This window comes from Protopterus annectens, chromosome 10.part0, assembly GCF_019279795.1.
Source record: "Protopterus annectens isolate FY-2018-M chromosome 10.part0, PAN1.0, whole genome shotgun sequence".
Classification (NCBI taxonomy): Eukaryota; Metazoa; Chordata; order Ceratodontiformes; family Protopteridae; genus Protopterus; species Protopterus annectens.
Window position 1 is genome coordinate 1,429,285,109 of NC_056744.1, and position 13,429 is coordinate 1,429,298,537.

Consider the following 13,429-nt stretch of genomic DNA (forward strand, 5'->3'; position numbering starts at 1 on the left):
GATAAAAGAATGTGGGCCTTTTTATTTACAAAATCTTTTGCAATGATTCCATTTATTACATTTGTGGCATTGTTGACCAAAAGATAAACACTTTTTCCTTTTAGATTCATGACTTCCACTACAATTACGACAGTTGACAATGAAACTGGGTTGGGATCCATGCTTTGAGCTTGCTGATTCACTCTTATGCTTCACTGAGACTGTGCTAGAAAGTTCTGGGGTTTACCAGTGATGCTGCAGGGGCTAGAGTTGCTCCCATGTGCTTGAGAATGTTTCTTTTAGCCATGTGCTGCAAACTATCAACATGAACTTTATCGCTGCGCCTTCTAGAGCTGCTGTCATTTATAAGCATGTTTTGGTGCTTTTCTGTGAGCTCGTATAAGCGGACAAATCTCAATGGCCTTATTCAAAGTTAAATCACTGTCACAAAGCAAAATCTTTCTCTCAGCATCATCTTTCATACCACACACAAGTCTGTCTTTTATCAACTCATCCCTTAATTTACCAAATCTGCATGTTTTAGCTTTATTTCTCAGGTCAGTTATATATGCTGCAAACGTTTCACCAGGCTTTTGATTCCTTGTGTAAAATAAGTGCCTTTCCATCGTAACATTTCTCTGGGGGTTACACATTTCTCTAAATTTAGGTTTTAAGCACTCTGGGTCCTCCCTTGAGTCAGACGGTACAACAATATGATGGTTCCCCCCTCTCTGATATTGACAGCAGGTGCATACACAAATGAATGCTCCCTTACTACGGCTTCTGTCCCAGCTAAATTAAGCAAAATAAATGCCCTTGTATGGTCACCTTTATCAGAAAATGAAGCCTGTATGAAAATGCTGTACTCTTGCTCAAACACTCTCCAGTTCTCAGCAATATTACTGTCAAACACAAGTGCACTGGGTTTGTATTCTCCAAAATATGCCTCAAAATGGCTGTACTTTTTGAAATAGCTTTACTGTAACACTGCACACACATGCAAACACTTTACACAATTCTGAGACTGATCTCGGCTATCTATGCATAATACAAAAAATATATATGCTTTGCGAAAATGCGGTTGTTTCCCTTTTATTTTATTCATTTTATGCAATTCAGACTTTATTTTAAATATTTTCCATAGTAATTTGAACATTTTTATCAATATCGTACAGATCTATTTATGCAAAAATTATTTAAAACATTCTGTATGCCCCGTTTCATATTATGTGAAAAGAAATAGTGCTGAGTAAGTTTTAATATCTGAAATTTGTTTCTGACGTGTTTTGTGAATTATGCATATTTTGGGGGTGATTCACTCTTTTATATTCCACCAGCATCTAAACATGTGCATCTAATCGTTTTAGCCAAGCCATTTCTGACTCCATGCCCCTTCTGTATGCTTCTTCTAACTCTATGTCCTTTCAGACATCCGCTTTTGACACCATGTCTCTCACTCGTCTCTAATAAATAAAACAAGAAGGCTTGGAGTTTCGTTCTGATGCTTTAATACATACAAACACATCAGGATGGATAGCAGCATCATTAAATACGAACAAACTAGTTAACAAACACAGCTTGCATACATACATGCTTACATCTCAACAGCTAACTACAAAATGGCAGTTAGACTTTCACATGCTCAGTATTTATACACCTGTGCAAGCCCTGGGATAGTTTCTTATAGGTATATACCACATAGTTATTTATATACATATATATATATATATATATATACATATATATATAAATGGGTTCCTACTAGCAGAGCGAAAGACAGTGAAAATGGAAATGCCGAAGTGCAATGGTTGGCCCGTCTGTGGTATAGCTCTGTAAGGTAAGTGTGCGATAGATAGGACTTTAGGGTTAAGATATGGGTTAAGGTAAGTTAATAGACAGGTAATGTATGTAAGATTTACTGTAGTGTTAGAAATAGGGTTTTATTTAGCTGTATGTGTGTGTTTTATTTATTTGTTTTGGGTGTATGTCTGTAGGGGAAGTGTGCGGTAGTTACGGACCTTAGGGTTAGGGAGGGGTTAATGATAGTGCACAGATTGTCATGTATGTGGGGTTTAGTGTAGTGTTGGAAGTAGGGTTTTGTTATATGTATGTGTATTTATTTTTTTGGGTGTATGTCTCTAGGGGACTTGTGCGGTAGTTACGGACCTTAGAGTTAGGGAGGGGTTAAGGATAGTGCATAGTTAGTTGTGTTTGTGGGGTTTAGTGTAGGGTTAGAAGTAGGGTTTTCGTGTTTTACTTTAGGTTAGAAGTAGGCTTTGGTTAGTGTATATATGTGGTTTATTTATTTTGTTTGGGTACGTAGTATGTAGTGGGTGGTGGGGTTGGCCGACTATGACAGTTCATTATTTTATTTTTTGCTGTTTAGTGCATTCGGGATTTTTGTGGTTCGCATTATAGGATTATAGGTGTCGACGTTTAGGTATTCGGTTAAAGGGTTTTTCGATTTGCTAATATAGACCCTATATATATATATATATATATATATATATATATATACATATATATATATATATATATAAAATACACACACACACACACACACACACACACCTATCTTATTGACAGATAGTGTCCATGCTTTCGTGGATAGAGGAAGCAGGCAGCACAAACACACCGCTTTATTCCAAGGACAGAAGAAGCATGCGGCAGCAGGGACATGTGTTGAAGTAAAAGTTGATGCAGCCTCCAAGCCAGTGGGCCTTAAGCGACTGCCTAGGTTGCCTAGTGCTTGATCTGGCTCTGCTCTGATGGCTTTCTTGCTGAAGCTACTAATAAGTGGGTAGGATAACAAATGCTTATGCATGCTTGTTTCTTTATCTGCTAATCTATGCCTTTACTGGGTGAATATCAGGGTAAGCAGTTTTCCCATTTTTTTTTTTGTTAGAACATGAGCTGGGCATGAAGACAGAAAGGAAGCTTATAGACAGCAACTGCTTTTTATGGTAAAGAAAGATGAATGTAAGTTGCCATGCTTATGGAGAAGGGGGTACAACCAAGATAACTAAACTTTCTGTGACTTTTCTTTTACTATCTTCCTGTTACTAAATATGCATCCATATTGAAACTACCTATATCTAGGATTGATCCCTACACCTTGGAAAAAAAGAATTTGTAAATATGTAAAGTTTTACAATGCTTGTTCTTCATTATGCGTCTTGGATTTTAGATCAAAGGGACTGTACAATGAAGATATTTATGGCTTGCTGACAAAATCTCTTTGGAAGCAAAATGGGTAGAGACACTGGAAATGTTTAAAGTTATGAAGGGAGTTAGGGGGTAGAGATGCTGTGTAAAGAGAGGAATTAGACTTAGTAAAGAAAGTAGAGTGAGAAGCTTTATCACCCTATTAAGATGGTAGATAACCAGGGTGTCATGGATTGTAAATGGCACTGCCAATCAAGCAAAAAGGAGACAACTCTTCTCCAATGTGAGAAAAAAATAACCTAGGAGTTGCTGTAAAGGAAGAACATCTAAATAAATGCAAGCACTTAAGACTATATGGAACCTGATATAGTCTAGTTGCATATGTATGTTACACAGGATCTCATCTGAGAATAACAGTGGTTATAAGTTTTTTTTTTCCCATGGCAAACTGAAAAAAATATGTCAGAATTCTCTTACAAGGTACACAGCAGTTAAGGGATAGTGTCAGTTTCTGGCAACAATTTTAGTGTACATTCCAGTATGGGTTAGTCAAGCTAACTTAAGGTCAATCACGACAGAGATAACCGTATTCTACAAGGAATTTCATTTTAGCTAGGAAATTGGAAAATGATAATTCATGCTGCAGACTTAGATCATGGCTCCAATGTGATAAAATTATTGGTGGTGGAGAGATTAAGTCTTAACTACTGCCACCACGACTTGTCTGATTAGCAGCTCAGGTATCGGAGGTGCTGGCAGGGAGGGAGGGATGGGCATGCCTATCCCTGGGCATTTGTCTAGGGACTCCCTCGGGGAGGTGTAGTCCATAGACAGAAGTAGCCTTTGGATGGAACAGACTAATGCAGGGAAGGGAAGGAAGTAGGGAAAAATGAGGGTAGGTCATTAAAGAGCAGCAGAAGTAATCACAGGCATGATTCCTCAGAATGCCCTTAAGATCATTGGCCCATGCCCAGAATTGACGGGAGTCCAGGGGTATAAGGAGGGACTGGTAGACCTGGCAATGGTTTTGGGGGGGTGCACTGGAACGGCCAGAAAGTATAAAGCACAAGGGGAAGAATACTGAGTACATATTACCAATGATCATTTGCACAAGTAAAGAAACAGCATTCAGAGCCTATGATATGGCCCAACCATGCACCAGCATTAACAGAAGTGGAATTAGATTTGAAGGAAAAGGTGAAAAGGCATTAGGAAGTTCCTCTTTATATGCTGAATATGAATGTGCTTAAGAAAAGGTGTGAGGGAATAAAGCATACAGAGCTGGACAGGAGTCAGTACTTTAAGGGCTTGTGACTGGGGCATCTTTTCAAAGTACACTAAACATATTGCAAGGTAAAATCAACAATGATTACATAATAAGAGAAAGAATGGTCCATTAAATCAATGAAGAAGTTATGCAGCTGTAAAGGAGGCTTGCTGTTTTAACAAGGCTGACAAAAAGGCTAGAATTCTAGAGGGTGGCTATTAATAAACTTTAATTTGGCAATTCTCCCAAAGCCCTATAACCTCTAGCATTAAGAATGAGATAGCAAAACGTTTATGATTAGAATGATTAGAGATGAGCAACTGATTAGCAGCCCAGGTTCAAATGATGAACTGAGTATTGTTGAAGAGTGAGATTACTTCATCTTGGAAGGAAGCAATTATGTCATTTATACCCAAAGATGGGAAAGATCCTGACACATTCTTATTGAATGATTTTAGTGTTCAGTCACAATGATATGCTGTTTATGGCTATACTGGCTAAAAAAGATGATCTCTTAGTTTCAAACCTGATTCAGAAGGATCAGGATGAGTTGGGGAGGTGGCTGATGAACAATATTATAAAATCTTTAATGATTATCCATCCATACATCCTCAACTCCTTTTCCCATTTTTGCACATGGGGTCGGGGTGTCACTTCCAACAGTGACAATCATCTAGAGCCATGGTTTACACTGCCAGGTGGCAAGCCCTGCTGTGGTAGTTCATCAATACCACACACTCTCACTTAGGGTCAATTTAGAGTGTCCGATCCACCTGCTGCACATCTTTCAAAGGTAGGAGGAAACAGGAGCACCCTGAGGAAACCCATGTGAATACAGGGAGGATGGGCAGACTCCACACAGAAGGCACCCCAGCCGAAAATCCAACCGGAGAACCTCTTGTTGTGAGGTGACAACGTTAACCGCTGCACCACTGTGCCACCCCGAAAAGGGTATAAATGAAAGCAGTGAAGCTCTTCTTGTTTTGAGTTTAGGTGCCGAAAAGACACAGCCATATTTATTTCAGGCTCTGCAAAGACTGAGGTTTCCATGAAAAATTTCCACCTTACTGCTGGGAATTTACACTGGTTCAATAACCCAAATTACAATTTTGGCCTTACTGTCAATTTCATTTCTGCTGGCAGGGGTGTTCCTTTTTCCCTTGTTTTTTTCTGCTGTATATTTAATGATTTGCAAGCTAGGAAATGGAATACTCTGCTTAATTTACGAAAGGAAGAAAGAAGGAGTCAAGACCTGAAATTCACAATTTCAATTGTAAAAATAGCTGTTTCTTTGCACAATCTGAAAAAGTTTCTTGCAGAAATGTAATTAATATATAAGAAACAAATATCTGAGAATTATAAACTAGTCACTGATACTTTCAACGAGGATTCTCAAACTTAACAGTATATCTCACTACTTCTGTAGTAAATGAATGGAACTGCCACGTGACAGCAGAGACTAGGGTGAATTAAAATCATCAGCTGTGCACTTGCAGTACATTATGTACAAAAAATAGCTTTTCAAGAAAACAATCACATCAAGGGCATTCAAGATTAAAAAATGCAATTAAAAATAACCATTTACTGTATTGTAGGCAGATATGGATTATGTAGAACTTTTAAGATAAAAAATATGTCTTTTCAGTTCAGCTTACAACAGTCCTTTAACTGTGTCATTATCTACACTGTAGCTAGTCACATTATTTCCGTTATTTACTATCTCAAAAATCAGTGAGTTGGGTTCAAAATGCACTGCAGACACAACAGGGAAAGGAGGAGGAATTTAATGGACAGTTCTTATGCCAGAGTGGGTGGGCAGCATGCATCACCACAACAAGGTCATCTACCCGACCACAACCATAGATAAGAGTGAAAGATTTACCGTGGCTTAGTGGTAGATATCCCGTAAGGAAGCTGCAGAAAAACTCAACATTCAGTTAAATGCCACTAATTCTGTGGCTATAAATTCTCTTTCACAGACTAGAACACTTAAAGCATAGGCCTTCATATGCAGACGAGCACATGAACAACAGGTAATGATCACTGGAGAACAGTAAGTATAAGGTAAATACAGAGCTACATAATGTAACTGTTTGCATTAAAATAGCAAGATCACTAAATGAAGCACTGATCTTTATTCAATTGATGCATGATTTCACAGCAACTTAACTAAAGTTTTCACAATACATAATGTCCTTAAACAGAAGAAGACAAACATTTAATCATTAATATATTAAGATTTATAAGGGCAACAAGACAAAATCTGACTAAAAAAGTAGCAGTTGCTTACTTACTTCATCTAGAACCAACATTTGTATCCCCTGTAGATTTACTGCATCTTGCTTCATTATTTCCAGAAGTCTACCTGGAGTAGCTATAAGAACCTGAAAAAGTACAGAGTAACAGATAAGTGGGAAACAGCATGTTGTTCAACCTCAGTATCCAGTTCAATGTGAGATACAGTACTACAGAACAATATATATGAAAGACAATCCATAGATCTTAGAGGAATCAGAAACTTCAGCTAATAATAGGCAGGCAAGTACAAATTATACCAGCTGATCTTTGAGAGGAACGTCAATTGTGGGTACTTCTTTTTAGTGGTCTTTAACAACAAAATGGATTCCCATTAATCATTAGGCACAACCCCTTGGCCTGTGCATGTCACTTCTGTGTTTTGGGTAGGCATTGAGTATGTACCAGCTAAACTCATTTCCTGGCCCCCACTCTAACCACTTTTGACCTGAAATTACAATATAAACTTGATGGTTACTTATGGACGCCGGACATAGAATTTGGAATTCAGGCCGACTGCGGGTAGCCTGCCAGCAGGATAACCCAAGAGTAATGACCGCAGCAGTGAAACACGATGAACATCAAGCATACAGAAACTACCTGGAAGCAGAGACTTGTGGCCATATTTGTCACTTGTAGCATACACAGCACAATATTTCTTTTTTTTTTTTTTTTTTTGCTGAAGGTTCACAGTTTTTTTTTAAACACCTTTATTGAATTATCACACGTGACATAGGCACATTTACACTTATACAAAAGTAATCAAACTCTATTAAGTTAAAATTAAAAAAAAATTATTATGGTTCACATATATTGCTATATATTATACAACCTAAGCAACATTACACGTATTATTCATCTGCTGCCTCTTTTTTTAAAGAAACATCTTTATTAAACCATCACTTACGACATAAGCAATCATACATTAATAAATGAAAATAGACCACACCGACACAATCCTAGTTGCAAGCATTTTACATCACAAATCATAATGACAATCCCAGTTGCGAACATTATACATCACTTATAATCTACCCAGTCAATTTCAGACATTATATAGATCATTTAAGTCTTCCTTTCATTTAAATCTCATTCCACCCCTGTATGTACTATTCCCACAATTCCATTTTTTCCCATGTAGTTTGCTCCTACCGTTTTCTAAAGATCTCAGTTCCAGTTGTTTTACGTCTGTTACTATATTCACTACTTTTAATACAGTTGGTTTAGAGTTTGATTTCCATTTTCTAGTAATTGGTTTTTTTTTTTTGTTTTTTGGGTTTTTTTTGACAGCCACCATAATTAGACAGCAAGGCCTTTCCATGTCCAGGCAATTCCAATTCTGTATCAGAAAAATCATCTCCCTCATCAGTCCAATCTGCCCACCCAGCATCTCTGACAGTGCATCCCGCAAGGAATACTTAAAGTCCACCAACTCACTGCACTCCCAGAAAATATGTTCCCAATTACCTCTTTCTTCCCCATCACACCTCCAACATTTGCTATCTACCAGAGGAAAAATTCTCTGGAGTCTACTTGGGGTATAAAATATCTATGTAAACATTTCCAAGCAAAAATCCTAAATCTTCTAGATTCTGTTGCATATTTGGGAGACATATACATATCCTCCCATTTTTTCTTTGTGAATTGCTTATCCAAACTCTCTTCCCAATCCTTTCTAACCTCCTTTCACTGATTCTTACAGTTATCATGCAATATTTTATATGCTTTACTAATTAATCCTTTTTTAATGGTAGCTTCTGTTCTGGCAGCTCAACATATCTTGACAGCTACATAATCACTACAGACTCATGTACTCCATGCAATTTACAGCTTGTAATGCTTGGTTGTATTGGCTTGAAAGTATATCCCATGGACCTCCCCTATGGGAGTTTTCAGTTACTTCACAATGAAGACATTACTTACACATGCATATACACACACACACACAGCACACTTAGTTCTTTTATTTTCTAGATATTTTTTCTTTTATATAAATTTCATTTTTTCCTTATAAAAAACATTTTCATAGTCTTTCATATATCTTACTCTAATTCGTTCTTGTGTTGCTGTCTAACTTTTGTCTCAATCATGACATACTTTTTTGTATTTTTCCTTAAACATTATTCACCACCCAAATTATATTTATTTATTATTATATTAAATTTATTGTGTCCACCAACTATAAAAATGGCCTCATTAATTCATGACGCAACAAAACAACCTCATTTCTAATTCATTAAGTAACTTTAACTGTATAATCTTCCTGTCTCTTCAAACTTCAAAGACTTCCTTTATAAATTATCTTGATTTACCTAATTTATTCCAAAGAGCACCACAATCTGTAAATTCTGCCCCTCTCTCTCTCTCTCTCTCTCTCTCTCTCTCTAAATTTCTGTTAAGATTTTCAAATAAAAAATGCAATCAGTTTATACTTGAAGCACAAACTATTTTAACAGAGATAAAAGAGCAAGAAGTGGAATCTTTACACACAAAAAAAATGGAAATTGTGAAAATCTACAGTTGTGTCAGACCTTACCGTAACAGTAGATGTCCTACTGATCAGTGTTGCAGTATTCTAAACAGATGGGTTGTAGTTTGCTGACATCTGGGCCAGGGTACCAAAGCTTTACCTTCCTAGGATGTACATCCACATGAAGATCTCAGCTTATATGCATTGAGGTATAAAGCTGGATGTACGTAGTAGATCCTCAGACTATCTCTAAGCCTGCAGCTGCCTGATGAAAACTGAGGAAGGAGACAGGTCAGCTGGGGAGGGGCTTGGTTTGAAAAGGGTAAGCAGGTTCCTTCTCAGAAAGGCTGTAAAATCCTGGCATACTGTGTGTGTGTCTGTATGTGTAAGGCACAGTGTTTGTGCCAATAAGGAAAAAAAGAGAAGGGGATAAGGTGAGAGGGAAGGAATACTGCAACAGTGATCAGCAAGACATCTACTGTTATGGTGTTATGGTATTTCTTACACAACTGCACTATGTCCTGACTGAGTTATGGTTGCAGTATTCTTAGCAGACTGGGTGATTCCCAAAGCTGTAGAGAGAAAGAAGGGTGGCAGGCTTAAGAGGAAAAAAGTGGACAAAGTGTCCAGGAGGCCCGACAGAAGAGTTCATGCAAACACTGCCGTGGACCCGGAGAAGGTGTCTAGATTATAGTGTTTTGTGAAGGTGAGAACAGATGACCAGGTAGCTGCTTCTAAAATGGACCTGGTATCCACTTTCCTGTAAAAAGCCACTGCTCGATTGGTGTGTGCTTTTGGCCACATGGGTAAATTTTTTTCAGTGGTGAGAGTAGCAGAAGAAAATAGCCTTTGAGATCCTGGAAAAAGAAGTTATGTCCTTACCATAACGTTCCATGTGGAGTGTTCATCTCGCCTTGGTTATTACACATGGGTTCGGAGCCGATCCTCGGCTCCGTGCCGGCCGACTGCAAGCTCTGCATCGAGAAGAAGCTCGAGGACATCTAATACCCACAATCCCCCTCTGCCTTTACCTCAGATCTAGTTTGCAAGCAAACCAGACATACGCACGCACACATGCCACTATATACATAATATACATATATACAAACATACCCTGAGTATGATAGTAACAGTACTACTGCAACAGCAGAAGGAGAATACTCCAGACCAGGCACCAAATCGAACGTTCTTCCTAAGGGTGGGAAGGGTGGGAGTGTAATAACCAAGGCGAGATGAACACTCCACATGGAACGTTATGGTAAGGACATAACTTCTTTATGTGAGAATGTTCAATCTCGCCTTTTTTCTTACACATGGGTAGCGTCCCTAGCTCCATGATCCTGAGGAACTCAAGGGAGAACGTTCTTGAGCACAGTGGAACCAAAGCTTGCCCTATCCCTAGAAACCCTGTCCACTTTGTAATGAGAGATAAATGTATGTGGTTTAGCCCAAGTAGCAGCCGCACAGATAGTGTCTAAAGGTAAGCGAGCTGCGTGAGCCAAAGATGTAGACACTGACCTGGTAGAATGTCCTCTAGGTTTTGCAGATAAAGTTTGGTCAGAGGCTTCATAAACATATGTGATACAGTCAGTTAGCCATTTAGAAAGAGTTCGTTTTGTAACTGCAAGACCCTTCCTGCTGTCAGCAAAGCTACAAATAGTTGATCAGATTTCCTGTGATCTTTTGTTCTATCCAAATAAAATCTGAGTTGTCTATGGACGTCTAGTTTGTGCAACATAAACTCCAACTTATTAGAGTGGTTTTTAAAGAAGGTGGGTAATTCAATGGACTGGTTGATATTACTAGAGGAACAAACTTTGGGAAGAAAGGATGGATTAGTGCGTAGGGATACTCTGTCAGAATGAAATATTAAATAAGGATGTTTGACGAAAGGGCCTGAAGCTCAGACACTGCCTAGCAGATGTAATGGCCACTAGAAATAATGTTTTCCATGACAAAAATTTCAATGTGCAACTTGAAGCTGGTTCAAAGGGTGGCAACATTAATTTAGAAAGCAACAAATTTAAATTCCACGGTGATGTCGGACTTCTGACTGGTGGTCTGATATGAAAGGAACCTTTTAAAAAGGCTTTACAAAGTCTGTGAGCCATAATAGGCGCCCCACATTCTTCTATATGATAGTTAGAAATGGCAGCTAACTGCACTCTTAAGGTAGCCGGGGAAGCTCCTTCATGAAATAATTCAGTCAAGAATTCTAAAACCTTGTTTAACGGAGCTGTAACAGGGTCCAACTGATGTGACTCCGCCCAGAAGACAAAACGTTTCCATTTACTGGTGTAAGTCTTTGTAGTGGAAACTTTATGAGAAGCTACCAAAATATCCTGAACCGCCGATGTAAGGGGAATTGACCTGGCTAAAAAGGGAAGCGGAGCAGCCAAGCTGCTAGATGGAGAGATTCCAGGGATGGGTGAGGAACTCCTGACGAATGAGTCAGTAGATCTGGCTCTGGGTCCAGCATCCAAGGTCCCCGAATGCGGTGATGCAATAGAAAGGGAAACCAAATTTGACGAGGCCAGAACGGAGCAATGAGAATTATAGTCCTCTGAAGGTTGTTTGCTTTCTGTAGAAACTTTGCAATCAGGGGAAATGGAGGAAAAGCATATGGGAGACCCGGGGGCCAATCGTGCACCAGCGCGTCCATGGGGACTTCCCCTGGAGGGGGTAATAGGGCAAAGTAGCTCCTGCATTTGGCGTTCATTGGAGACGCAAACAGATCGCAGGTAGGCTGGCCCCATTTGCGAAAAATCCTTTCCGCAACTGACTGTTTGAGGGACCACTCGTGAGGCAATAGTATTGCCCTGCTCAGCCTGTCGGCTATGACGTTGGATGACCCCGGGATGTGCGTTGCGATCAGAAAGCGACCGGTGGACTCTGCCCATTGCCAAATTCTCATGGCCTCTCTGCATAGTTGGTAAGACCTGGTTCCCCCTTGCTTGTTTATGTACCAGACTACTGACATGTTGTCTGTCTGAACTGCAATGGTCCCTGGAGGAAGAAGGGGAGCAAAGTGTTGCAACGCCAAGAACACTGCCCTCAACTCCAGAACATTGATGTGCAGATTGTACTCCAGATTGGTCCATTCGCCTTGGACTGTCTGTCCCTGAAAGATGCCCCCCCACCCTATCAGGGAAGCGTCTGTGGTTATCGTTGCTGACGGTGTGGGTAGCACAAATGGTCTTCCGCCGGATAGGTTGCAAGTCTGTAACCACCATCTTAGGTGTGATTTGCATGTTTCCGTTATCAATATTTCGTGAGTCAGTGGAAGTTGTTGGAATGACCATTGTGCAAATAGAAGCCATTGTAGCACTCTCATGTGCAGTCTCCCCAATGGTATTGCTATGAGAGATGCTGCCATGAGACCCAGAACTTTCAGAACAATTTTTGCTGGGGATTTTCTGGACGACAGCAGAAGGGAAATGTTGAATTGAAGTGCTACTATTCTTTCTGTCGGAAGTTTTAGAACTAACTGACGAGTATCTAATTCCGCTCCTATGAATAAGATATGCTGTGATGGCTGTAGCAAAGATTTTTCGAAATTTACTGAAATGCCAAGGTGTGTACAAAGTTGTAGGGAGTAATCCCTGGCATGTATCAGTTGACGCCTGGTGGTGGCAGACAGGAGCCAGTCGTCCAGATACGGAAACACCTGGAATCCTAGGCGCCTCAGATGAGACGCTACCACTGCCATGCATTTGGTGAAGACCCTGGGGGCTGTGGTCAGACCAAAGGGCAGGGCTCAAAACTGATAGTGACTGGCTCCCAGCCGGAAGCGCAAGTGATCCCTGGATGCCCTGGCCATTTTGATGTGGTAGTATGCGTCCTTCAGATCTATTGAGCACATCCAGTCGTCCTTCCGTAAGAATGGAAGGATCGATTGAAGCGTGACCATTCGGAACTTTTCCTTCTTGACAAAGGTGTTGAGATGACTTAGGTCCAGAATTGGCCTCCAGTCCCCTGTTTTCTTTGGAACTAAAAAGAACCTTGAGTAAGTTCCGAATCCTATTTGGTCCGCTGGGACTGGTTGGATGACTCTTTTTTCTAGCAGCTTTGAAATTTCTGTAGCTGCTGGGTCTCGCAGATGGGGTGGTACATCTGGGAGTTTTCTCTTTGGAATGGGGGTGGATAGAAACGGGATTTTGTAACCTCTGGTAACAATGCTTTTTACCCAATTGTCTGAAGAAAGGTTTTGCCAGGCCTGAGGGTATAAAGCTAAGCGACCCGACTGCCTCCAG

General features: G+C 39.9%; 1 protein-coding gene across 1 annotated transcript in view; it reads right to left on the reverse strand.

Moving 5' to 3' along the window:
• DDX59 (DEAD-box helicase 59) overlaps window positions 1–13,429 on the reverse strand; it is a 257,991-nt gene that overhangs the window by 92,747 nt on the left and 151,815 nt on the right. The window contains exon 3 of the mRNA XM_044086047.1: window positions 6,706–6,795. Within this exon, the coding sequence (XP_043941982.1) occupies window positions 6,706–6,795 (90 nt within the window). The remainder of the gene's footprint in view (window positions 1–6,705; window positions 6,796–13,429) is intronic.